General features: G+C 45.2%; 1 protein-coding gene across 2 annotated transcripts in view; it reads right to left on the bottom strand.

Annotated features, from left to right (window-relative positions):
- The window catches only part of STIL (STIL centriolar assembly protein), a 159869-nt gene that overhangs the window by 46586 nt on the left and 87995 nt on the right, over nt 1-25288 (bottom strand). For both annotated transcript variants that reach the window (XM_069232712.1, XM_069232713.1), the window contains exons 11-12: nt 16654-16768; nt 5307-6323 (exon numbers count right to left, since the gene is read on the bottom strand). In XM_069232712.1, coding sequence (XP_069088813.1) covers nt 5307-6323; nt 16654-16768 — 1132 coding nt within the window. The remainder of the gene's footprint in view (nt 1-5306; nt 6324-16653; nt 16769-25288) is intronic.

The following is a 25288-nucleotide window of genomic DNA, read 5'->3' as shown; positions in this document are numbered from 1 at the left end:
AACGCCGATAAGTAATCTAGTTCAGTGCTACTGTAATGAAGTACCTTTATTTCTGTAACTCTGCTTGGTTCCTTTTCGGTGTGAAAAGTTGCTGTGTGACTGCTGTGGTATTGGAAGTGCTTTACCCTCCTCCTAGATACGTCTTGGCTGCTTACCACCACTAGAGAGCCCTGGCTTCCTAGACACAGTCTTTATTCACTAATAGGGGTTGCATGGACTTAGTATAAAAGGTGCAAACACCGTAGGTGTCCACCACACACTAGAAGGAGGTTAGCTCTGCATCAGAAAGCCAAAAGAAATTCACCGGCATCACAGTCAGGACTTTATTTGAAAAACACAGGATCTCAGGTTTTTTTCCAGTAAATTTATGGGAGTTAAGATTGGGCCAGTTGTTGACATTATTCATACAATTATGAGAAGTGGTGATAGATGCTGGTTGACCATTGCCAAGAGGTAAGATTAGCTGTGTGTCGTCAGCATAATTCACCATGCTGAAAATATGAGATTTAATAAGAGTGATCAGGGGTCTGAGATAAATGTTGAATAGGACCGGACCCAGAGCTGAACCTTGTGATCCAAGTTCATGAAGTCAGAACATGAGGGGGAAAGAGCAACAGCCTGAAAGCCTTCAGACAGGAGCACATCCACAAACCCATTGGCGCAAGCCAACCCAAGAGTGTACTGTGGTTCATCACATCAAATACGGCTGATCGACCTAACAGAACCAGGACACTGATTGACCTCTATCTGCCCGCATTGTAAGTTCACCCAATGTCAAGATCAAGGAGGAGTCTGTGCCATGTTTCGTTCTAAAGCTTAAATGGTCTCCTTGAAGGAGAGAATTGTCCTCCAAAAACAGACAGTTTCCGGCTGACAAAAGGTTCCAGGATTTCGACTGAAACGGCAGAAGAAAAATAGGCCTATAGTTGCTTAGGACCCCTGGCTCCAAGGATGGCTTTCTTTTTCTTTTTTAAATATAGGAGTCACCAACACTTTCTTCCACGCTGGCAGGACAATGCCAGACTGGAGAGACTGGTTAGAGAGTTACATTAATGTCAAAAAAGCTTTGCCCGCTAATTCTTTCCAGTCCCCATGAGGCAACGGGTCTATAGGAGAGACAGAAGATATAGACATTGCAATCATCAAGAAAAAAAATACTCTGTAAGGGGTCAAACCGATCCAACTTTAAGGAACCTAGGGCCATATGTACGAACACATTTTCCCATAGAGACAGAATGGGTAAAATCCTTTGCTACATCTGGCCCTTAGTTAAAATTGGAGACTTAAACAATGAAGGTTGATCAGGCAACCTGCAAAAAAGGAAAAAGGGCAGACAGACAAACCTTAAGTGTTCCCATAGCAGAGCCCTGCTGGGTCAAAGAAAGGATAAACAGGACCTCAGAGAGAGGGGCAGAAAGAGGGTAAACAGACTTGCCTGCACACCATGCTACAAATTTCTGCCAACAACAGGTGAATATTGTTTTGGTGGAGGGATGTCTCACGCCAAGATTATATTACAGACAGAGGGCAGAGGATCAAAAGCTGTCAACTGCTGCCCCTCAATCTCCACGCAAGAAGGTGGAAACAGGACAGGTTCAGGTAGAGAACCCTACTCCTGCTTCTGCAATAGAAGAATCTTCCAAAGGGGCAGTCTGGTCTAAGGATCGAAGGCCATGCTAAGTAGCTCAGATTACCAGTGTCTTCCAGAGCCATAAGGATTGCTTGGGCCGGGTCGTTCTGGAGCTTCTTGGGAGGTATGGACAGAAAGGTGTACAGGAGGCCTGAGTTCCATTTGAGACAAAAAGCATTGCCAAGCAATTGCCACCATGGAAACTCCAATGTGCAAAACTGCTATCACTGTGCATTCCCTGTGGAGGCGGACAGATCTTCCCCACTGCAGAAAGAGACCTTTTATTACCTCCAGATGCAGATGTCATTGGTGATCAACTAAGCACTGTTGGCTTAGTTTGTCCACTCTGGTGCTCACAGTGCCCTCCAGATGCTGAACCCCCAGGGAAATGCCCTTTCATTCCAGCCATGTCCAGGAGCGCAGAGCTTCTTGACAAAGGGTCCATGAACCCACCCCACCATAATTGTTGCAGTACCACATGGAGGTGGTGTTGTCTGAACATCTGCACTACCTTCCCTTTGAGAGAGGAAAGAAATACTTTAAATGCTAGTCTGATCGCCCGGAGCTCCAAACGGTTAATATGGAGTCCGGACTCCACCAGAGACCAGATGGCTCTGATCTCCGCCTCTCCCAGGTGGCCACCCCATCCCAGGAGTGTCACATCTGTCACTACTGTCAAATCTGGTTAGGGAAGGGAGAGTGATCTGCCTCTGGCCCAATCGCAGGTCATTAGCCACCACTGCGGATCTTGTGCAGTTCCACCTGAGATCTGGACCATGTTGGAGAGATTCCCCCTGATGCTGCACCCACTGGAACTTCAGGTCCCACTGCAGAGCCTGCATGTGTCACTTGGCATGTGTCACCCACCAGCAGAATACAGAAGGCAGTGACGCCCAACAGCCTCGGAGTCATTCTGACCAAAATCCAGGATAGAGGTTGAAACAGCCTTGGTATTACAGCCTGAATTTCTTAGATTCACCACTCAGGAGGATAAGCCTGAAACTGCAATGTGTCCAGAACAGCTCAGATGAAGGGGAGCATCTGGGAGTGAGTTAGGTGTGACTTCAGCACGTTTATAGGGAACCACAGAGAATGCAGGAGGTCTGCCTTAGTCTGGAAGTGGGAGACGACAGCCTGCTGCGAACTTACCTTCAAAAGTCAGTCGTCAACATAGGTGAAGACTGAAACCTTATCTGCGCAGGTGAGCTGCAACCACCGCTACCATCTTGGGGAATCCCGTGAGATGCTGGAAAAGCCAAAGAGAAGCACAGTGAACTGAAAGTGCTCTTGGCCTACCATGAGCCTCAAGCAGTGTTTGTAGACAGGCAGGAGACGAATATGAAAGTAAGTGTCCTGCATGTCCAATGCTACCAATGCAGTCTCCAGGGTCCAGGGCAGATGGAACCTGAGACAGGGTAAACATTTTTTACTTATCCCTCTGGAGAAAAGGACTAAGGGACCAAAGGTCTAGGATAGAGTGGAGGCCCTTGTCCTTTCTGGGCACCAGAAAGTAGCAGGAACAAAAACCACAACCTACGTACGGCATAGGGACCCTCTCTATGGCTCCCTTGGACAAGAGAGCAGTAACTTCCTCTCGGAGAAGGACCCAGTGCTCTCCTGCCATCCGATCGTAGGATGGTGGCATGGGGGTGCTGGGAGCATGGACATTGGGATCGGCACCAGGGAAGTCTGAATGGGTACAACCGTCTGCCTGGATCAATGGGTGTCCTTCAAAGCCAAAGCTGAAGCCACCGCAAGAAACCCAAGGGGCCTAAAAGCACACCATTAGAGCCGGAAAACCCAAAAAAAGAGGCTCATGCCCTCATGAAACTCCTTAAGCTGGGCATGGGTCACTCAGACTCCCAGAAACTCAGGGATGCACAGAGTTGGCCCAGACACAGGCTCCACAGAGGGAGGCCTAGATCAATGACGCTCCCCCACTGGCCGCCGGAAGTGAAATCATAGACCTCTTTGTTTTCTTCGACTTCTTCTTGTGCCTTGACTTACCTGATCAGAGGACTTGAAATGGAACGCTAAAGAGGCAGTACTCCACAACTGAACCAGGGACCTTCCTCTGACCAAGATCGGGATTTACGCAAAGTCAAGGGTCGGACCGACATCAGCTTTAGCGACGACTCCCTCCAAGCCTTTGGATTCATGGCCTGCCACTCTGAGCACGACTTTGGGTCGTGGTTGCGCTCCCAATGCCAAAGGCACACGAGGTGCAGAACCATCACGGACATCCCCCAATAGTAGGATCCACAAGGGCTTGAATCCTGTCTTATGCAAAGAAATCCTCAACACACAGGAGTAGATATACTCAAAAAAGCTTCAACAAAAGTATAAAAAAAGACTAGTCAAAAAGTGACCGAGGGAAAGCTCTTTCTTCAGATCAGTGCTGGCTGGTGTGGAAAGAAAACTGACATTAGCATGTCGGGGGTGGCATCCATATAGGACCCTCAACATCATATCTGGTGGGGATGACAGGTGGCCGACTGACGCCAACTAAGGGCATGCAGGGGTACTTTGAGAAACTTTTCCAGACCAGACTGATGCTTGGGAAAATTCTATGGTAAGGAATCTACAACTTGATATCTCCATCAGATTGAACTCTTGCAGCATTTGATGAGAAAACACTTCTGAGACATTGCACTTGAGCATGTGAAGGATGTGTGCACTTCTGATTCTGGGAGTGTAAGGAGTGGACAAGGTAGTGGTTGATACTTCTTCAGTAAAACATAAAACTTCTTTAAGTGCACAGATATCTAGAGGATGTAGGACTGTCAGGATCATGTTCAAGACTTGAAGTGAGTCCACCGATTAGTGAAATTGGATCTTAATGAAGAGTAAAGCAAAATAGTAAATTAATAGTTGGCCTAACTTCATAGCCTTACATCCTTCCTCTTTCTGTGTCAATCCTGTGACCTAAGATAATTATAGTAAAGTAACATACGTGGCATTACAACTGTGTCGCTTCTTGGTGTTCTGATAATCCATAATACTCAAATGTCTCATTCCAGTTTTTTTCTTCTGGCTGCAACCTACCCATTTTCCCACCCTTTGTTTGCCACTCAAACTCTGTTTATACAATGGAGTCCATACTGCCAAAGGGTGGAAATCTGGAAGTGTGCTGGCCCGAGGAATCATAGGCTAACACTGAATATTTTCTAATGCTTATAGCTAGAAAAGGATGTCCAGAAATTTAAGCAATAGAGTAAGCCTTTGAGATGATCAAAAACCAGGAGTAGTCACCCAAAAAGCACACTTCCAAGATTATGGAGACAAACACCAAACTACCCCACTGATCGATCTTCGGGAAGAAATCTAAAGCAAAACAGGTAATGTCTTAACTAGTGAATGGATGCAAATGAAAAATAATCAAGGCAAGATCTGTGAGGGAAAGAGAAGTGCAGGCCACAAAGTGAAAATAACAATTTACTGGACACTCTAAATCTGTATACAAACGTGTCATATTCTCTATCACCATGCAATGAATCATAAGAAAGAAGGACTTGAACACACAAGCAGTGATCATTTTTGAAAGCATGCAAGGCACTGGTAAATATGTAAGCAATGACCACTAAAACAGTACCCATTAAAGAAAGTTAATTAGCCTTCATTTAGTTGTTTTGGTCAAACCTCTATTGGCTATTGAAAGGCCAAACAGTTCACAAACCTGAGCTTGAAGCAATTTCAGTTGTCGGTCTTGTTCTGCAAGGAGTCTGTACGCATCCGTAGGTAATCCCATCATTCTATTGCCCAATACTGCAGGTAAGGGAGACTGCATGAAAGCTGAATGAGTCGCACAAGATGGACTACAAGGGCCTGCCTGTGAAGAATGCATCCTACTAGGTGAAATTAAATTACTGGTAGCAAAACAGTTTTCCCTTTTACTTTGATGGCCTGGATTAGTTGGGCTACTTGTAACACACACATGGCTGCAGCAAACATTATTAGGATATGCTAAATTCTGAGGGTGCACGGAATATGAGGTTTCAGCAGGGGTGTCAGAATGGATTTCAGGTGTACTGCTGGAGGTCATATTATCCACACCATGCCACATATTTGATGGGCAATACTGAATATGTCCATTTAGATAACATCCACATCCACAGGCACTGATAGGAGAAGTACATGGTCTATCTGCTGCCCTTTGTCCATTGTGGAGTGTTACATGAGGGGGAGGTGCAAAAACTGCCTGTCTGGAATGTGAGGATGATCTTGTTATTGGCGGTGGCCCTCGCCTAGGAGTGGCACTATCTATGGCAGGACCATGCTGCTGAGATTGCATTCTATATTGAAGTATTGAGGTGTCTGGTGAAACTCCACTCTGAGAAGTGGAAGGTGAGGAAGAGGAAGACGAAGAGGAGGATCTGCAGCTTTTCCTGGTTGCTGGGACACTTTTCCTCATGGCAGAATGTTGAGATGGCGTTTCCAGACTCAGTTTATTGGATAGTCTTCTTGCTGAAGGCTCTTTCATAGGTGGGCCAAAGTTTTGCTGATCGATAGTGAAGCATTGATTTTGATTATGCACGTTTCCAGGTGGATATGAGTTTCTAACAGGCACAGAAGGGAGTGAAAGTGGATGTCCACTGCTTACACTTGCTGCATGCTTTGACCTGGCTTTGGACTCCACAAAACTACCATCAAAAACAATAGAAAGTTCTGGAACTGAAGGGTGAATTCTTGAAACCTGAGGGGAAAAAAATATTTAAGAAAGCTTTAATTAATTTTAAGCGTTCTAGCTCTGTACAGTCACTGGTTTATTAAAATTAGGTTTTCAAAAGGGGAACTGTATCTCTGCATGTACAGGATCTAGGAGCAGGTTTTTAAATGCACACAAATTCAAATCAGTAGTAACCAGAAAATAAGTCCATACGAGGCAAACCCCCCCCCCCCCCACCCACCCCCCCCTTTTTTTTTTTTTTTTTTTTTTTTAACATGCACCAATCCTCCAAACGAAACATACGATGGTGCATGTGTCTGGAACCACTAGCCATGTGTTTACATAAGAAAGCAGCAACGTCTTCCTATTAGACCAGTGGTTCCCAACCTGTGGTCCGGGGACCCCTGGGGGTACATGAAGACATCTCAGGGGGTCCGCGAGAGCCTAGAAAATTAAAAAGTATTAAAAAATATTGACAAATTGGGTCCCCAGCTTCCAGTAATGACTCAGGCGGGGGTCCCCGGATTCCCATGATGATTCAGTGGGGGTCCCTGGGTTCCATTAATCGTAAAGTGGGGGTCCACAGAAATCAAAAGGTTGGGAACCACTGTATTAGACTATACAACTGTAGAAAACTGAGTGCCATTCGAATTCTGGAATAATCTGTGGCTCGTTATGTACAGCAGGAAGTCAGTAAATTAGTTTTCCTCTAAAAAAACTAGCGGCCCGATACTTGATGGAAAATACAATTTCCATTAGTTTTTCCTCAAGTAACATCTAAAAAGGCATGCCTAAGTTATTTATTTTGAGTCAAGGCGTTTCTTCCGTCAGCCTCTTTCACTATACCAGTTTTTAAAAAAACATTTGTAGATCCCTTGTTGGCAAAGGACAACAAGAACATGTACCTGGTCACCTTCCTGATCCTCCTACTCTACTTAAATCCAACCCAACTAAAACAGGGGATGGCCAGCAGATGCATACTCTTCCACTCTATAAGGGACCAAGTTCGATTCCACACAAGATGGCTGACCTCAAAATCTTCGTCATAGAGGGTTTCACTCACAGTCGAGCACACATCGAACTGTTCTTTTATCTTGACAGAGGGCACTCTAAGTTAACTTAAAGAACTTAAAAACATTGAGGTTCTTACCATTAATGTCTCCCCTCCAAGTCCTGGAAAAGGATCCGGACCCCATCACCATTTTTACCATCCAATGTCTTATGCCCTATTCTCCTGTGCCTTTTCCATGAGATGTCACTTTAAGATCTTAAGGCTGTATGCTAAAGTTCTGAAGAACCTACTGTTCTACATCATGATCCTTTTCTACCACCAACTTACCGTCCAACAACTGAGTAAAGATGTGTCCACTCCTAAATAACACTCTGGAACATCCATGGGTGGAGTAAAATTAGATTTTCAAAAGATGAATCATATTTGCATGTACAGGATCGAGGAGCAGGTTTTTAAATGCACACTGAAATTAAAATCAGTAGTAACCATAAAATAAGCCCATACGAGGGTCCTCGCCACCCCCCACCTTTATAAAAAAAAAAAACATACACCAATCCTCCAAACGAGACATAAGATGAATGGCCTCCTTGGAGACCCAGTGAAGCAATTTTTTCAAAAGCACTGTTCTTCTGTGAACATGTTTCCTTAAAAAGCTCCGGAATATTCAAAGTATGTGTGCAATGAACCTGGTTTGCATGGAGAGATTATACTTGAGAAGTAAAACTTTTAGTTAGGATTATACTCAGTTACAGCAAATCACATAATTGAAAACCTACCCAACAGCCTTCCCTTTTAAAGGAGTGGAGGAAAGTGCCCCCTTTTAACATGGTCACATCCACTTTTTTTTCCTGGTATTTGTTGCAATTATGACAGATGTGCAGTGGGTTCCTGTTAGTCTGGTCCCCACAGCCAGATCGCTTTCCCTAAAACTGTGCAATAATTCCCCAATTGGCAATACATTTAGCACCACTGTAAGTCCCCAGTGAATGGTACCCCTGGTCCCTATAGAATGGGTACTTAAGAAGGCCGCTAGGGGCTACAACATGTATTGTGCCAACCAAAGGACCCCTCACAACACTCATGCAGATTGCCATTGCAGACAAAAGTGAAAACATGACTTACATACTGTGTGTCATGCTGTAGGAAAGCACCCTTTTTGACATGGCTAGCCCCCACATTTTGCCTATTTTCTGATGTAGCTTTGACTGTTAGTGCACTGGGTCCCTGCAAACCAGGTCCCCAGTGCCAGATCACTTTCCCAACAACTGCACAGTTGTTTTGCACAATTGCCAAACTCTTTAGCTACCACTGCAAGCCCTTAGTAAATGGTACTTGTTAGACTTTTCATCCTTGGTGTGGTCTCCCTTAATTTTTTGCCTCTGTTCCCCAGGTTATTGATGTGTGCTGGGCTCTGATTTTGCTGTTTTTATTACTCTGGGCACTTTACCACTGCTAACTAGTGCTAAAGTGCAAGTGCTCCTGTTTAAAATCTGTATGTAATTGGTTCTCCATGATTGGCATATTTGTTTTACTGTTAAGTCCCTAGTAAAGTGCACTAGAGGTGCCCAGGGCCTGTAAATCAAATGTTACTAGTGGGCCTGCAGCACTGGTTGTGCCACCCACACAAGTAACCCTGTAATCATGTCTCAGACCTGCCACTGCAGTGTCTGTGTGTGTAAATGTGCACTGTAAATTCGACTTGGCAAGTGTGCCCACTTGCCAGGCCTAAACCTTCCCTTTTCTTACATGTAAGGCACCCCTAAGGTAGGCCCTAGGTAGCCCCAAGGGCAGGGTGCAGTGTATGGTTAAGGTAGGACATATAAAACATTACTATATGTCCTGACAGTGAAATATTGCTAAATTCGTTTTTTCACTGTTGCAAAGCCTGTCCCTCTCATAGGTTAACATGGGGGCTACCTTTAAATCTGATTAAAGTGTAGATTCCCTTTGGGAGCGGATGGACATGTGGAGTTTGGGGTCTCTGAGCTCACAATTTAAAAAAACATATTTTAGTAAAGTTGATTTTGAGATTGTGCGTTTGAAAATGCCACTTTTAGAAAGTGAGCATTTTCTTGCTTATACCATTTCTGTGATTCTGCCTGTTTGTGGATTCCCTGTCTGAGTCAGTTTGACAGTTGGGCTGGTTGCACCTCACACTAGACAGTGACACAAAGGGAGCTGGGGTGTAGCTCGCATATCCTGATGAGCCATCTGTGCTAGGAGGGCGGGGAGGAGTGGTCACTCGCACCTGAAAGGGCTGTGCCTGCCTCACACAATGCCGTCTCCGACCCCCTGGTGAGTGTCTGGGGCCTGGCCAAGGCAGGACTTCACATTCAAAAGACACTTTACTTTGAAGTAGGCCTACTTCAAAGGAGAAAATGGGTATAAGAAGGGCACCCAAAACCACAGACTTTAGAAACACTTCTGGAACCAAGAGGAACCTTTGCCTGGAGAAGAGCTGAATAGCTGAGGAAGAAGTGCTGCCCTGCCTGTAACTGTTTTGTGGAGCTTTCCTGCAGTGCTGCTTCTGCCAGAGTAAGAGGGCAAAGACTGGACTTTGTGTGCCTTCCATCATGTGAAGAAATCTCTAAGGGCTTGATTTAGAGCTTGCTGCCTGTTGTTTGAAGTCTCAGGGACAGCAAAGACTTCTCTCTGCCAGCACCTGGAATCTCTGGAGAGACTCCTGCTCTGACAAGTGGTGCCCTATCCAGTCCCTGGGCCCTTGAAAGGAAAGCTGGTGGAAATCCAAGGAAAATCGACTTCGGACCGACGCCGCTGCTGAATCCGGTGACACCGCCTGCACCAGACGCCGTGACCTTCGCTGAAACGCGACGCTCTTCGCAGGCCCGACGCCGTTGGCCTCGCTATAGTCCGCGACTCCGTGGAAGTCGCCGCACCACGTCGTGACCGCATCGGCTTGTTTTCACTCTTCACCAAAGGTACTGTACTTGGGGGTCAACGAGACTGTGTCCGGCGCCTCTGGTGTCGGCTTGTTGGGAACGACTCCGTCACGACACCGTGTTAACACCTCATCGAAGCATTTTTGTTTCTAAGCGCTATTTTTTAGTTTAATCTTTAAAAATTCATAACTTGACTTGTGTATGTTGGATTTTTGTCGTTTTGGTCTTGTTTTGTTTAGATAAATATTTCCTATTTTTCTAAACTGGTGTTGTGTCATTTTGTAGTGTTTTCATTAAGTTACTGTGTGTGTTGGTACAAATACTTTACACCTAGCACTCTGAAGTTAAGCCTACTGCTCTGCCAAGCTACCAAGGGGGTAAGCAGGGGTTAGCTGAGGGTGATTCTCTTTTACCCTGACTAGAGTGAGGGTCCTTGCTTGAACAGGGGGTAACCTGACTGTCAACCAAAGACCCCATTTCTAACAGTACTCCTGGTACCTAGGGCACTAAGGAAGATCTCTGAGGGCTGCAGCACCAATTGTGCCACCCTCAGGGGCCCCTTACTTAACCCACATACTGCAGCTATTGCAGACTGTGTGTGTTGGTGCAGGCTAAATTGAAAACACAACCTGTAACACATCCCTGTGTGCCAGGTCCCCTATCACTGCGTGTGCCAGGCGTAAAACACCCCTAAGGCAGGGTGCATCCAGGCACATGAGGGCATTTAGGCATGAGCAGATATGGCCCGCTATGGCTGTCGATTCTGAGACATAGTACGTGCATAGTGAAGCCATTTTAAATGCATGTGCTGGTCACTAGTCATTACGGGTTCCCCAGCTACATGATGGCTTCTCTGAATCCTGGGATGTTTGGTCTCAAACATGTCAGAATAAGAAACCCTCACTGGACCATAGTGATGGATTAATTGAAAGAAAAAAAAATGCACACCTTAGGAGGTGCCCCTTGAAAACCTACCAGCTACTAGTGTGGTGACTGACTGGTCCTAACCAGCTCAGCCACCACAGATGCGTTTCTGCAACCCTCTCCCAAGCAGGATAGACATTCTATGGCGGAGAGCTTCAAAGGCCTTGTCGCCCTTGTAATACGACCCAGGTCTCTCCAGATGGTGGTGATGATCAACTCTCCCTTGTCCTGACCATTTTTGTAAAAGGGAGGGAGGGGGGGGGGGGGGGGGGGAAAGGGGGGAGGAATTAGTTAAATTAGGAGGCGTGCCAACTTCATGCCAGTCCCACCCCAAATGTAGACTAGCTGATGTGGACACTACTTTTCAAATTCCTCCATCTTGCTTGGAAGGAATTAGGCCACTAGGGTTAGGGTTATGCCCACTTCCCAGCAGAAGTGGTCATAAGAAGGGTGTAGTCACCCTCAAGGTTGTCAGCCCGATGGCTACAGCCTGGCACTCCCTGTAACATCCCTAAATTGAGAATTTAGGTGGCAACCCTGAACCGTAGAACACAGATTTTGACAACCTAACACGACCCAGACAAAGAAGAATTGCACCCGCAGAAGAGGAAAAAAGAAAGAAAAAAAAAAGCAGTTGACCTGGAACCAACCCCTCCAGCCTGCCTGCAGACGTCGAAGGATCCTGCACAAGAAGCAAACTCATCCAGCCTTTAATAAAAACCTAAGTCTCCTGTGGGCAGCGGACCAGCTCTGCAAGAAGAAACTCCAGGGAAAAAAACTCTGCAGCTGTTGGAACCACAGAAAAAAAGACACCTGAAGTGACCACTCCACCCGACGTCCATGACCTGAGGTGAAGCCAACCAACAGTGCCAACACGGGTCCCCAACTGCCCAGAGACCGCGTCCAGTGTTGTCTTACCCATCTTGGACTCTCCTGTGACACCTGCAGCCTCTGCACACAAGCTCCCTCTCCCACAGGCTTTTGGAGAGAGAAAATCCAGCATCTACATCAACATTGCACCTGTGACTTCTGACCCCAGCTGAACCAGAGTCTACCACCTACCTGCTTGTTGTCCCCAATTGGCTTCATAGCTAGAGCCTATAGTCTTGTCTTCACACGGACCAAACTCCCATAGGAAACCACTGGGCACTAGTCGTCTTGCTGCACCTCTGCACCCGGCCGCCCCAGTGCCGACCAGTGTGACCTGTTGGTGTGGTTCTGGTCAGTGACCAGTACTTACCTTAACTCCCTGAGATTGGCTTCTTAAGCCGTTGTTAACCCTGTGTTTGCTGAACATGGTTTTCCTCAATAGGATAACACTGAAAGAACTTTGAAAATTGCACTGCACTGTATTTCTGAAAGTGCAAAGTATTTATGCTTAAAAGTCTACTTACCGGATTACTTAGTTCTTGGGTTTGAAACATATATAAAAATAATTGTTATTTTTCTAAATTGATCTTGGATTTATTGTTTGAGTGTCTCATTTATTGGCTCTGTGAGTACAACAAATGCTTAGCACTATTTATTAATAAGCCTAACTGCTCAACCACACTACCACAAATAGAGCATTCGTCCAATCTACTTTTGCCACTGCAATACCAATTGGGAATCCACTGGATTCTCTGCACAGTAAACTTCATTTTAGTGCACTATATATGGAGCCAGCTTCCTACACATGCCTGCAGACACTTCATGCAATATATGCAAGTCACCACCACAGGAGGCCTTACAGCTCAAGGCTAGGTGTGTGGACATATCTGCATGAGCAGATATGCCCCTATGATGTCTAAGTCAATTCTTAGACATTACACGTAAACAGGGAAGCCATTTTAAGGTATGTACTGGGCACTGGCCAAAACGAGTTTCCCAAGCTACATAATGGCTTCATTGAAACCTATGGCGTTTGGAATCAAAAACCTCGTATTAATAAACCTACACAGATTCTAGTAATGGATTTAATAATAAATGCACCCAGAAGGTACCTTAGAGGTACCCCTGAAACCTACTTGTCCTCTACTGTGTTGGTTGACTCGTACAGTCCAGCCAGCCACCACAGAGAGGTTTCGGATTCCCTGCAGGTGACAGTCCATGCTGTGAGGCCAGAAACAATGCCTGCTCTGAAGGAAGGTGTTCACACCTACTTCGGCAGGATGACTAGTGATTTAGCATACCTAGGCCAGGGACTTCAAGGTCCCTGCCACCTTTGACATGCGACCCGGGCTTCCCCTAGTTCTGGAAGATGCCCCCCCCTGCCTCTGAGGCCCAATTTGGCACCAAGACAGGTGGGAAATTAGATAGTCAGGAGCTGTTACACTCCTAGGCTAGTCACACCCCTTGATTGGGCTACCTGAAGTAAACAGAAATAGGAATTCCACCATTTTGTGTGTGATCGAATTAGGCACTCTGGGACCAGGTTATGCTCACTTTCCACAGGAAGTGGTCATATAGGAAGGTGTAGTGACCCAATGGCTACTACCCTTCACTCCCCTTAACGTTCCTAAAGTCAGCATTTAGGTGCCCCCCACCCCACCCCGATGCAAAGAACTCCCATTCTACTGACGTAAGAAGGACACTGAAGAGCCTTGAAAAGCAAGAAATGAGGACCAGCATCTGACTTGGTGCCAAACCTGCCTGTCTGCTGTCCTCAACAAGTGTGCCAAAGTCGACTCGCCCTGTAGCTGCTCTGCCTCCTAAAGCCTGGGAGGACAGCCAGCACTTCAAGGAACCATCAGAATCTCCAGTGGAGTAGCAGAGTTACTCCTTTGCACCCAGCAGGAACCCAAGAAGAACAGTGAGAATCCCGCACCGTGGAAATCCAGACACCAAAACGTACCACTGCACCAGGAGCCCCTCCAGCCAAAGTCTAAGTGGGTCAACGGTGCGAATGAGGTCCTGAGATCCTCCAGATCTGAACCCCACCTTGGGTTTGGCCAGATTCGTCCCCCGGCAGGTGCTTGCAGTTTTTTCGTTTGAATCTTCACAGCGTAACCCCTCCGGACTACACACCACTACACATGCGCATCCCAGCCTGATTTGCTGTGGACCAACAGTGGCCCTGCGTGCCCAAGACCCTTGAGACCCGAGCCCCCACCTTTAGGTTCAAGCAGACTGGTCATCCAGTCCCCACTTGCAGCCTCTTTTCCCCAAGTACAGTTTCCCATTAAAGTGAATAGGACACCTGATGCTGTAAAGCACCTCTGCACCAAGACGCTTCAGTACCCCAATAAGTGACCTGTTGGTGCTGCCTTGCACCTTGCCCCATACTAACCTGAACTACAGAAGAACAGTCCAGTAAGTCGTTTCCAAGTACTCCTAGGCAGTAGATGCTTCTTTTCCCATAACATTATCGCATTAAAGTCAATGCAAGTGTATATGGTGTATACTTCAAAAATGCAAATTTAAAAAGTACTTACCCAATAATTAAGTTCTTGATGTTAAAATTTTTTTTTTTTTTTAAATACCCATTCGCAAACCGAACAATTTTTTTTTTTTTTTTTTTTTTTTTTTAAAGAAAGCCCTGTCCACTTCTTATGGGCTACCTGGACTCTTCAACACAGCATACCTCTTTTTAGTATACTATACAAAGAGCCAGCTTCCTACAGGGAGAATTTGTGATGCGTTTCATAACAGAATAGAGGGTGCTGTTTGGGCTGTGGTATTGTGTGTGCAGCAGTGCCAGTGGCCCCAAAGGAAACAGCACCTGTGTACATTCAGTGCTCCGTTAGTGGGGGAAGAAAAGGGTTATTTTTTTCCCTAAATAGTACTGTTGACATTTCTAACTGGTGGATCAGTTTCTTAAAGTATTTAGAATATATGTAAGAAGTGGTCTTTGATCACAAAGGTATTATTTTGAACGCTGTCATTCAGAGAAGATACCCTATTGGAGATCTGTTCCTTCTAAGTTGGCACACAAAGTAGTTTCACTTTGCGTTCAAAAGATATTATGTGCACTACATCAAATGGTCATAACAGTCAAATAGTCAAGTGGCCAATTAATGCTTTTGACATACTGGGTAAATAATGCAGTTTAGATGTTAAGGAGAGAGATACAATCAGCAGTCTTAAACAACTTCTTAGGCTTAGATGTTTATGCAAGCATGTGATGCGGCCCAGCTATGATTTGACTAGATGCAGGACATAAGATTTGTAGGGGTGCATTTCTGAATATAATTTATGGTAAGGTGAGGTTTGCATGCTGTAAGCAGCTTCTGGTATGTGGTGGGTTGCACATCATATCAACAGCTTTGGTTCAAATAGGAGCTGTTTGGGGTGCAGTTTTTAGCAGTGGTGTCCAGGTGCAGAGCATAATGAATAAGATTATTTAATATAGAGCTCACACAGAGGTGCATGATTGGGATGGTGGATGTGAGATGTGGGGCATTCTGCAATTCTCCTTAAAATTATGGGGGACATTCTTATGCAGGCCATGATAACATGAAGGAAATAAACTCAGATGTTGTTAGATGGGCAATCATGTATACGCAGTGAAAGATCCAAAGTGGAGAATCTAAACACTTTTTTTTTTTTTTTTTTTTTTAGAGCAAAACTAAAACTGAACCTTATGTGACTACCACCCATGTCTGTGTTTGCCAGCGGCCTCCCAGTGATTTGTGATGGATATATAATGTAATGGCATGATGTACCCTGTAAGACAGTAATATATATATATATATATATATATATATATATATATATATATATATATATATATATATATATATATATATATATATATATATATAGGAAATTATATTCTGTTCGTAGAATGTAGTGCTGTAGAGTCATATGCTTAACCTACTCCTGCCATCTAGTGTTTGCAAGTTTTTTCCAAAGAAGGTTCTCAAGTCAAAAGATGCAGTATGACCCCCTCCTCTCGATGTACATTGCGCATGGACAGACTCCATGTGAGATTCTCTTAAACGACCCCCCTTCCAGTATCTCCAAGTAGGCTCCAAGTTTTGGCGTGGTCCTCAAGTGTTCATCAGATCCTTTCAGTGTCCTTTCCCTCTAATTTATTCCCAACTTTAATATTTCATTGGTGAAAGACCATAGAAGTTTAATAGACTGTATCTATTTTAGTTATGACCTAGCCCCATTTGGGGGACTAAAGACACTTCCACATGCAGAGGATCCGACAACAATCAAAAGATGGTCCCGATGTCAAAGTTCAGTCCTCTGAGAAAGACTACTCCGAGAACTGTGAGTACAACGCCCCATGAAAAGCACAAGACCACATGTTTACATTTTTTTAAAAAAATAGACAAACTGCAAATGTCTGTGCCCCCCAAGAAACTGTAGTATTAGCTATGCATATACAGCCACAAATGCTAGAGTGGCATGTAACTCTCTTACCTCCAACTCAGTTGTCCTTCCCAAGAGGGCCTACAATACACATTGCAAAGCAATTCAAACTCCTGAAGACAAAACTATTTGAGAACGGTTTGCACAGTATACATGTTGCTTCCCACGTGGCAGCCTTAAAATCTAGTACTCCCCTGTATTAGTAGTAGCAAAGCATTACCTGTTGGCTTGCCGGGTGAGGGCTAGGTGTTGGCCGCGGAGAAAAGTCTTCATCTTCTACTCCAGAGTCATGATCACTTGCTGACACTTTGTTTGGGGATGATCTCTGTTTGAGACTAAAGATTAGGAACAGAATTAAAACTAACATAATTGGACCACGGTATGATTTGACTTCTGTCTCTAACCAATACGAAGTAAAACCAAGTGATGCTAGTGATCTATGATTACATATCATCTCACCATAGACTTGGATACAATCAATGAACGGTTGAACATCCCTTCACCACACAGTTCACTAACTTCAACATCTAGCTTTACAGTGAATGAAAGCTCTGGTCTTCAAATAGCCCAGAACTCAACACCACTTATCCTTTGGACGGGCATTGGGCCCAGAGCAATACTACATAGTCCGTAAAGCATGCTCATTAGCTAAGGTCATTCAAAATAGTTCAACATAAAAGAATATTACCACCACATTATTTAATAGTATACTCTGCCCGGTAAAGAGAATATATTGAACAAAAACTTTGTTATACTCTAGCAGTCAAAAGATGTATAAATCATTTGAAGGCTTCGGTGAGGTCACCAATGAGATCAGTTGTAATCTAATGTCATTTGTGGATAGACCATCTTGTGTGAAGTTCTGAGCAGGACACTGGAAGGGAGATATTGCATAAATTCAAGTAAATTACAATTTTCAGAGATTTGCGTTACCTCTTTATAACTACCCTTTGACTTGAGTTTTATTGTAGGTAGGTTTTCAGAGGTTTCTTTTGCTCTTTTTAGACACTTTTGCAATGTATATTTAAGGGTCTGGGCGGAAGCCTCGGACCCTGGAGTCGTGAGGTTATTTTAGCAGCTTTTTTACGGACACGTTATTTTAGCCATAGGCCTGCAGCTTGTGCCCTTTAACCTAGTAACAATTCATTTTATTCTTTTTTATTTTCTTAACAGAAGCTCTTTGGCTGTGATTTTTAATTTTCCTTTATCTCATACGCTTTTAGCACAGAAACTGTTTTCATTCCTTTTACTGACATTCTTGTTCTGTGCTTTGCTCAAGGCCGTATCCAATATGTTGTCACTATAAAGTGAAACACCGCAATCTGTTATTTCACAAGAAACATAAGTGTTCCTTCGTTAGAGTAGGTTTCTCAGAACACCACCTGTTTTATTACAAATCATGCCTCTGCCCCTATATGTTAGAGGGAGAGTTCCAGCCAGAAAAACTGCCACTGCATGCTGTCACTTCACTGCAGCTGTTTGCTGAGATTTGACATCTTTTCCGCCCTTCCAGAAGAGGACTCACAGTAGACCAACAGCCCTCTTCAGTACTACCATATCCAGGTATGGGAGATGGTGTCTTCCTAGGGATCCTGAAGGAAGAATTAGGTCCAACACTGCTATGCTCTAGTAGCACCTTAGTAGCGTAGTTAGGAATTCCAACCCATAGCATTCTGACACTTTGGTGGGACTTTTCCTATGTTTCACTTTCCTCGTCACCCCATTGCTATTATGTTTTATCATCCTAATCATTGCAGTACATGCTATTTTATCTAGAAAGCAGTTTATTCAATAAAATGTATTGAACCAATTCCTGCTTCTGTTTGTCTTTCCATGTGTGAGATGAATTTAACAGAGAAAAGAATGAAATCTGTTAGTACGCGATTTCCCTTAGAAATCAGAATGTCTTTGTTAGAAGTGGGGTCTTTGGTTGATAGTAGTCAGGCTATCCCCTTTCCAAGCAAGGACCCTAACTCTAGTCAGGGGAAAGGAGGGGCACACCTGGTTAACCGTTAACGCCCGCTCACCCCTTGGTAGCTTGTCATGAGCAGAAAGGCTTAACTCAGACGCAATGTGTAAAGTATTTGTACCAACACACACAGTAATACAGTGACAACACTACAAAATGGACACCACACCAAGAAAAATAGGTAATATTTATCTAAATCAAACAAGACCAAAACGACAAAATTCCAACATACACAAGAAAGAATAGGAGTCTTACTCCATAGAAAACAATTTAAACATTGATTTTACTCAAAGTACCTGGTTTGCATCAAAAATAAAGCAGCACGAGCGTTCGTCCAAAAGTCAGCGATGCGTCAATTTCTTGCTCGCAAGTGAGGCCGTGTGTCATTTTCTTATCCAGTCGGGTCGGCGATGTGTCATTTTTCTCCCTCACAAGATTGTGATGTGTCGATTTCCGCACAGGGCATCTCGGATCCACGCAGGTTCACAATGATTGACGGCCAGCGACGATGTGTGAGAAATACAACTGGCCCCTCGCACAACTGGCCCGCCAACACAACCTCAGCATCATCTCCTACGCCGACGACACCCAGCTCGTCCTCTCCCTGACCAAAGATCCTCTCACCGCCAAAACCAACCTCCACGAGGGTCTGAAATCCATCGCCGAGTGGATGAGCAACAGCCTCCTGAAACTTAACTCCGACAAGACGGAAGTCCTCATCCTCGGGAGCACCCCCTCGGCCTGGAACGACTCTTGGTGGCCCACCACCCTTGGCCCCCCACCCACCCCAGCCAGCCACGCACGAAACCTCGGCTTCATCCTCGACTCCGCTCTCACCATGTCCAAACAGGTCAACGCTGTCTCCTCTTCCTGTTTTAACACCCTCCGCATGCTCCGCAGGATCTTCAAGTGGATTCCAACAGGAACCAGAAAGACGGTGACCCAAGCCCTCGTCAGTAGCAGACTCGACTACGGCAACGCACTCTACACAGGCATCCCAACAAAAGACATCAAACGACTCCAACGCATCCAGAACGCATCCGCCCACCTGATCCTCGACATACCCCGCCGGTGTCACATATCCCCCCACCTGAAGGACCTCCACTGGCTCCCCGTGGACAAGAGGATCACCTTTCAACTCCTCACCCACGCACACAAGGCACTACACAACACCGGACCCACCTACCTGAACTCCAGACTTAACTTCTACGTTCCCTCACGTCAACTACGCTCTGCCAACCTTGCCCTCGCCATCGTCCCCCAAATCCAGCGCAAGACCTCTGGCGGCAGATCCTTCTCCTACCTCGCCGCCAAGACCTGGAACTCTCTCCCCACCTCACTACGCCAGACCCAGGACCTCCTCACCTTCAGGAGACTCCTCAAGACGATAGCAGCAGCACCCCCCTCCCCCCCCACGCCAGCGCCTCGAAACCCTAACGGGTACATAGCGCGCTTTATAAATCTATTGATTGATTGAATACGGTTGCATGATGTAAGAAAACTGTGCAGCAAGAGGGTGTTGTGTCGTTTCTCCAGCCACGATGCGAAGATCTCCCAGCCGCAATGCAGGTGAAGCAAAGCGAAGCGGGTGGCGCATCGTTTTTCAGCCGTATTGCACGAGGTGTGTCCTACATTTCCCCACACCGTGTTCTGTGCGTGGATTTCAATCCTTGTTCTGCAAACTTCACCTCTCAAGGGCCTAGAGTCTAGGTGGGACACAACTTGGCAGGCCAGGAATCTCAGCAGAGAGAGTTCAGGTGCTGGCAGAGGAAGTCTTTGATGGCCCTGAGACTTCAAAAAGAGGGGGCAAGCTCAGTCCAAGCCCTTGGAGCTTCTTCTCAAGCAGGAATGGACAACAAAGTCTGGTCTCACTCCTCCTCGGCTCTTAAGCTTCTTCGTCTTGGCAGAGGGTCCTCATGAATCCACAAGTGATCTAAAAATCTGGGGTTTTGGGTCAAATACTTGTATCCCTATCTGCCTTTGAAGTAGGCAAACTTCAAAAGAAAAGTCTCTGTTACTTACAGGATCCTGCCTTGCCCAGGTCAGGCCCCAGATACACACCAGGGGGTTGGAGACTGCATTGTGTGAGGGCAGGCACAGCCCATTTAGGTTTAAGTAACCACTCCCCCTTCCCCCCTCCCCCCCCCCCCCCCCCCACAATTCCAGCCCAGGTGGCTCATCAGGACATGCAGGCCACACCCCCACCTCCCTTTGTGTCACAGTCTAGAGGAGATTCACAAACAGCCCAACTGTCCGTTTGACCCAGACAGGGAATCCACAAACAGGTAGAGTCACAGAATGGATTAAGCAAGACAATGTCTACTTTCTAAAAGTGGCACTTTCAAAATAACAATCAAACCCTACTTCACTAACAGATGTATTTTTGAATACCTGCTCTAAAAGGGAAACTGAACTTTAAGGACATTTAAAAGGTAGCCTCCATGTTAACCTATGGGAGAGAGATAGGCCCTGCAACAGTGGAAGCAGAATTTGACAGTATTTCACTGTTAGGGCATGTAAAATACATAAGTACATGTCCCACCTTAAACATACACTGCACCCTGCCAACGGAGCTACCTAGGGCCTACCTTAGGGGTGTCTTACATGTATAAAAAAGGAAGGTTTGGGCCTGGTAAGTGGGTACACTTGCCAAGTAGAATTGGCAGTTTAAAACTGCACACAAACACTGCAGTTGCAGGCCTGAGACATGGCTAAAGGGTTACTTATGTGAGTGTCACAATCAGTGCTGCAGGCACACAAGCAGCATTTGATTTACAGGCCCCAGGCACCTCTAGTGCACGTTATAAGGGACTTACTAGTAAGTCAAATATGCCAATTAGGGAAAAGCCAACTACTCATACAATTTCACATAGGGAGCACTTGCACTTTAGCACTTGTCAGCAGTGGTAAAGTGACCAGAGTAACAAAACAGCAAAAACAGAGTCTATCACATAGCAACAACCAGGGAAGCAGACACACAAAAAAACAAACAAAAAAAAAAAAAAAACTTAGGGGAGACCACACCAAGGATGCCAGGTCTAACAGTTATGTGCATGGCTGCCACAAACCACTCACTTTTAGCTGCTGGTGAGACTGGCATTACATCTAGTAGTGCCTCAGCTGCGAGGGCCTTTGATCTGGGGCAGTGTGTGGCCGTCACCCATGTCTTGGAAAAATATACACCACATTCTTGGGACCCGCTGGGCGCACATTAAGCCAATTACCCACATTTTGAGTGCACTGTCCCTACACCAATACCTGCCATGCATTCATTTTGCTACACCTAGGAAGTACTATACAAATATGTTTACATACATCCCATGCCCAGTACCCTACCCTTATTCACTGGTATTACTTTATTTCTATCGGCAGAGGCTGCAAAGCAGGTGCAAGGCAATGCACCCTACCTACCCTTCGCCCGTGCCCCCCGCCAAATTAGGAAAACTGCCTTCATTAGCCCTATGTGCCCCATGGAGGGAGGGGACGGAAAGGCCACTGGAAACCAGTGATTACTTTTTTTTTTGGTATCAGTGGGGGATGCCCAACGCCGGCATGTCCATGCTCCCTTACCCAAAAAGGGAAACAGTCTTTCTACCCCCCGTCCATCTAAGAAAAGGAGGGGGTGTCAGCTGGGGGCAATTACCCATCTGACACCCTCCACTTTTCAACACAGAAATGTGAGGTAAATGTTTTTTAGACGTTAAGATTTGCAAGGGATTCTGGCTAAATATTGGGGTGGAGGCTACACAAGTCATCCTCCCTGAATTTCCCTAGGGGTCTTTTTTTTTTTTTTTTTTTTTTAAATGTACAGGTTTGCTAGGTTTTCCTAGGTGCTGGTTGAGCTAGAAACTAAATACCACAGCAACCCTCTGCAAAAAAAGGGCCAGTTCTGCATAGACAAATTAATGCATTCATGGTGCATTTTGGGCCATTTCCTATCATAGGCACCAAGCCTACACATGTGAGGTACCATTTTCATCAGAAGACTTAGGAGAATGCTGGGTGGAAGGATGTTTGTGGCTCTGTGCAGATTCCAGAACTTTCCATCATAGAAATGTGAGAAAAATGTGTTTAGTCAAATTGTGAGGTCTGCAATGGATTGTGGGTAAAACAACCTGGCAAGAGCCACACAGGTCACCATGAACCATTAGTGAGCTAAGAGCAATGTAGTGGTCAGGTAAACCCTATACATGACCCTGATTGTTATATAACATCATTACAGAATATTAAATCAAACACAATAGGTTTTGTATAAACTCACATATTTTAAAGTTAAGATAAAGGAGTCTTGCTGAAATAAAATATTTGCTTAAGAACATACAATTTAAGCAGTAGGCCGCGATTTATCCAGGTTTTCTGTTTCACTTTGCACAATCAGCCACTTAATGGGTATCGATGTGTATGTCCTTTTCATGTAAATGCTTTATTTTCACCTCTATGTGCATTTTTTTCATATAGCACAAACTTGCTTTCAAAGGTATTGAAGTGCTTACGCGAGCACCAGTTACATTACGAAAGATCACGTTCATTTTTGAAAGGCACAGGGAGATTAGGTCATTCGCCCACATTCACAGTCAAGGAACCCGAGCAGACACCAAGATTATAACTGGTTTCCTCAGTTCCAAGTAATGTCACATAAAGGTAGAGTAGGAGGCAGAAGCAACTTGCAGGGTTAGCGCGTTATGCGCTGGAAGTTCCAAAAGCACCTCGGGCTGGGCCTGGCTCAAACTTTGTCTCATCCATCTCTACTATTCAGTGATATTCACCCCACTTGTGCCTTCCCACTTGCGAGTGGGTGAGAAAAGCTGTTGTGCCTCTGGTACGGTATGTTGCCTATGCGCTGAAATGTTAATACTGAAGGAAACTATTATGCATTAAATAACCCCTCTTAAAGCCTCGATTCTACAACTTTACCTTCCTGAATATCTGTCATACCAAGATAAACCTCATCTGTTGCTCCGAAGCATTTAGTTCTTTCCAAATAAGATATCATTTTACATAGTGTCTGCAGTGCCCCTTTCACTGGAGTTAAATGTTTTACTGGTACAACTTGTAAGGATATTATACAGTTAATATAAAATTCTGAATCACATTTGGATAGGAATTTCGATAAGGTCCTGTGCACCACAATGTCTCTGAAGATTCCCAAAAGAAGTGCAAGCTAGTCAGTGTTAGCTCACCTTTCGCCATCAAAAAAGTTGCTCTCACTTGTGTAATGACTCATTAGATGCTTGCACTAACTTCGACAAAACCATATAAAACTCCTAGGTACGTACATGAATTTTAACTCGAGGGTAGAACATGATCTAATCCTGAACGTTAAAAACAGAAGAATGATTTTATTTGTTACCGTCAAGACCTATCTCCCAGCTGCTTGGCACGCTCCCAGAATGCTTCTGCCGTCATCTTGTAAAATTTAAACATGCATTAGAAAATCACAGGCTTCACGGAGCAGTGCGCAGTCAGTCCGACTCCACAAAACATATCTTTATTTGTTGTACTGAGAGCAACAAATGACATAACAGTCAACGTTTTCTCTGCGGATACTCGAACCGTAGATTCCTCACCTTTTACATCTTCAGGTGCCAGACTGAATCTGGAGAGTTTTCAGGCAATCCTCCCACAAACTGATAGGTGGCACTGTGGCTCTATGCAAATCCATAGCACCCCAAAAGGAAGGGAGAAGAGCTGCATAAAAGTGCCAGTTGCATGTTGATGCCAGTTTCTTAATCTTTCTGCTTCAGAGGCCTCCAATGTGAAGCATTTCAAACGTACTGCAGGTGAAAACGTGCCAAAGTCTACCTTAGAAGTTTATGATGTTCAGAAATCCACTACACAGGACAAGGAACTTGGAGGTCAGTGAACAATCTGCGATTAGACAGAGAACCACAATAAACCGCTTTATTGAAGGCAAGTAACTGATGGATACTTCTAACTGAAGATTCCTCAGTTATGAGAATAGGTGCCAGGGCACTCGTGCACAATGGTAAACTGTTCTATAATGGGTATGCTCCCACTGATCAAAGATACTCCTTGCCACCCAGAAATGGAGCTGCCACTTACGATCGAACAACCAAAGCCCTCTGAGCATGTATGCTTTGGCCTTCAGAGATTATGCCAGATGGCATTATTATCAGTATCAGAAGGATGTGCTGCTGGTCCAGCCACCAACAGAGAAGTAGGGCTTCTTGGTACAGGATCAAGGAGCACATTTCTCCTTATTTGCTGTAGTACCACATGGTGGTCGTATTGCACGTGAAGACATGCACCAACCTCCCCTTGATGTCTGGAAGGAAGGCTTTCACGGCCCAATGGGTCATCTGAAGATTAAGTGTGATGTGGAGTTGGTTCTCTGCCAGAGACAGAAGGCCTCTGATCCCACCTCTCCTAGATGATGCTCCCTCCAACCTCTGACCTCAACCAAGTGGTAATGCATCGGTCACAGCAGTGAAACCTAGATGGCAGAGAGAGAGAGAGAGAGTGACCTGCCGCAGTCCAATTTGGCACTTGTCTGCAACCACAGGGATACATCCTCTGAGATCTGGTCAGAGTTGGAGAGGCAGCTCTGATACAAGGCCCACTGAAAGACAGATTTCCACTCTAGGGCTAGAAAATGCCATCTGGCATGTGGGCTAAGGAGGATGCATGAGGCTAAAGTAATACAAGCCTCACACCATCCTCACTGCAATCCAAGATTGATTTTGAAACAGCAGGATCATATGCTGAACACCTAGACTCACTATGGCGAGGGGAGGTCTTGAATGCAGCAGTATCTTTTGCAGCTTCAAAGAAGGGAATTCTCTGAGTGGGTACGAGGTGGGACCTTGGCTCGTTGATTGGAAACCTGGGGTTGACTCTCTTAGCCTGTACCCAACAGGGTGCATCG

Source organism: Pleurodeles waltl, chromosome 4_2 (assembly GCF_031143425.1).
Source record: "Pleurodeles waltl isolate 20211129_DDA chromosome 4_2, aPleWal1.hap1.20221129, whole genome shotgun sequence".
Classification (NCBI taxonomy): Eukaryota; Metazoa; Chordata; class Amphibia; order Caudata; family Salamandridae; genus Pleurodeles; species Pleurodeles waltl.
Note: the sequence above shows the minus strand (reverse complement) of the source record. Positions and strands in the feature narration are given on the sequence as shown.